The sequence below is a fragment of the Sinocyclocheilus anshuiensis genome, unplaced genomic scaffold (genome assembly GCF_001515605.1).
Source record: "Sinocyclocheilus anshuiensis isolate Anshui unplaced genomic scaffold, SAMN03320099.WGS_v1.1 C32417164, whole genome shotgun sequence".
In the NCBI taxonomy this organism is placed as follows: Eukaryota; Metazoa; Chordata; class Actinopteri; order Cypriniformes; family Cyprinidae; genus Sinocyclocheilus; species Sinocyclocheilus anshuiensis.
In genome coordinates this window covers 1-959 of record NW_015616139.1, presented here as the reverse complement: position 1 = coordinate 959, position 959 = coordinate 1, and the positions used below count along the sequence as shown (strand labels likewise).

At 40.1% G+C, this 959-nt stretch overlaps 1 protein-coding gene across 1 annotated transcript; it reads left to right on the top strand.

Moving 5' to 3' along the window:
• Positions 1–297: 297 nt before the first annotated feature.
• LOC107682626 (cyclin-G1-like) lies at positions 298–714 on the top strand. The gene is made up of 2 exons (XM_016478809.1): positions 298–406; positions 477–714. The coding sequence occupies exons 1-2, from the start codon at positions 314–316 to the stop codon at positions 612–614; spliced, it is 231 nt and encodes a 76-aa protein (XP_016334295.1). The 5' UTR covers positions 298–313; the 3' UTR covers positions 615–714.
• Positions 715–959: the final 245 nt, after the last annotated feature.

Below are 959 nucleotides of genomic sequence, written 5' to 3'. Positions count from 1 at the left end.
TTTGCTGCTCAAGAAACGTTTCTGATTATTATCAATGTTGAAAACCGCTGTGCTGCTTATTTTTTCATATTTTTGTGGAAACTCAGGATTCAGGATTCTCTGATGAATAGAAAGTTCCATAGAACAGCATTTATTTGAAATTGGAATCATCAATTGGTATCATTTTTTATCAATTTAATGCATCCTTGTTAAATAAAGGCATTTAAAAGGATCATACCAACCCCAAACTTTTGAAAGGTAGTGGACGTTTCTTGAAAACAACCATAGCTTGGTTTAAACAGTGTGTCATAGGCTTGCATTAAAATAAGATCCAATGTTTCTCTTCAGTAAGCGGATTCTGAACATCGAGAGGCTGGAGGCTCAGTTGAAGGCTTGCCATTGCTCCTTTACTTTCACTAAAATCAAGGTAAGCGGTTTGGAGCATTTGGAAATGGTCAAAGTGTGTTTGTAGTCTGACTGTAATTCTGTCTCTACAGCCGTCGCTGCTTGCTTTGTCGCTTCTGGCTCTGGAGATCGAAGATGAGCACGAGTGTGAGCCGGTTCCTGCTCTCAGAGAGGCTCTGGATGCTCTGCGGGAGAGTTTGACTGTAAGTTTCCTGCAAGATTACTACTAGAAAGATCTATTTGTTTGGGAAATGGGGTGGAGGTGTACAGCAGACGGACTGCGTTGCGTAACGAGTTGAATCTAATGAGAAACCGATATGCAAGTGCATCAAATAATATTAAATTGGTAAAGTTGCAATGAAAGTTGCGACAGATCTTGTGATGTGCATCTAAGATTAATGGATTATCAAACAGAAAAAATGTAGGGTGGGACTTGGTTCTGTGTATTGATTGTTGATGTGGGAGTCGCACTCAGAAATGGAGTCGGAGGCGGGTTTAAGGGAACTAAATAATTGGAGAAATCCTACATGAATGTGACCCTGGAGCACAAAACCAGTCATAAGGGTCAATTTTTC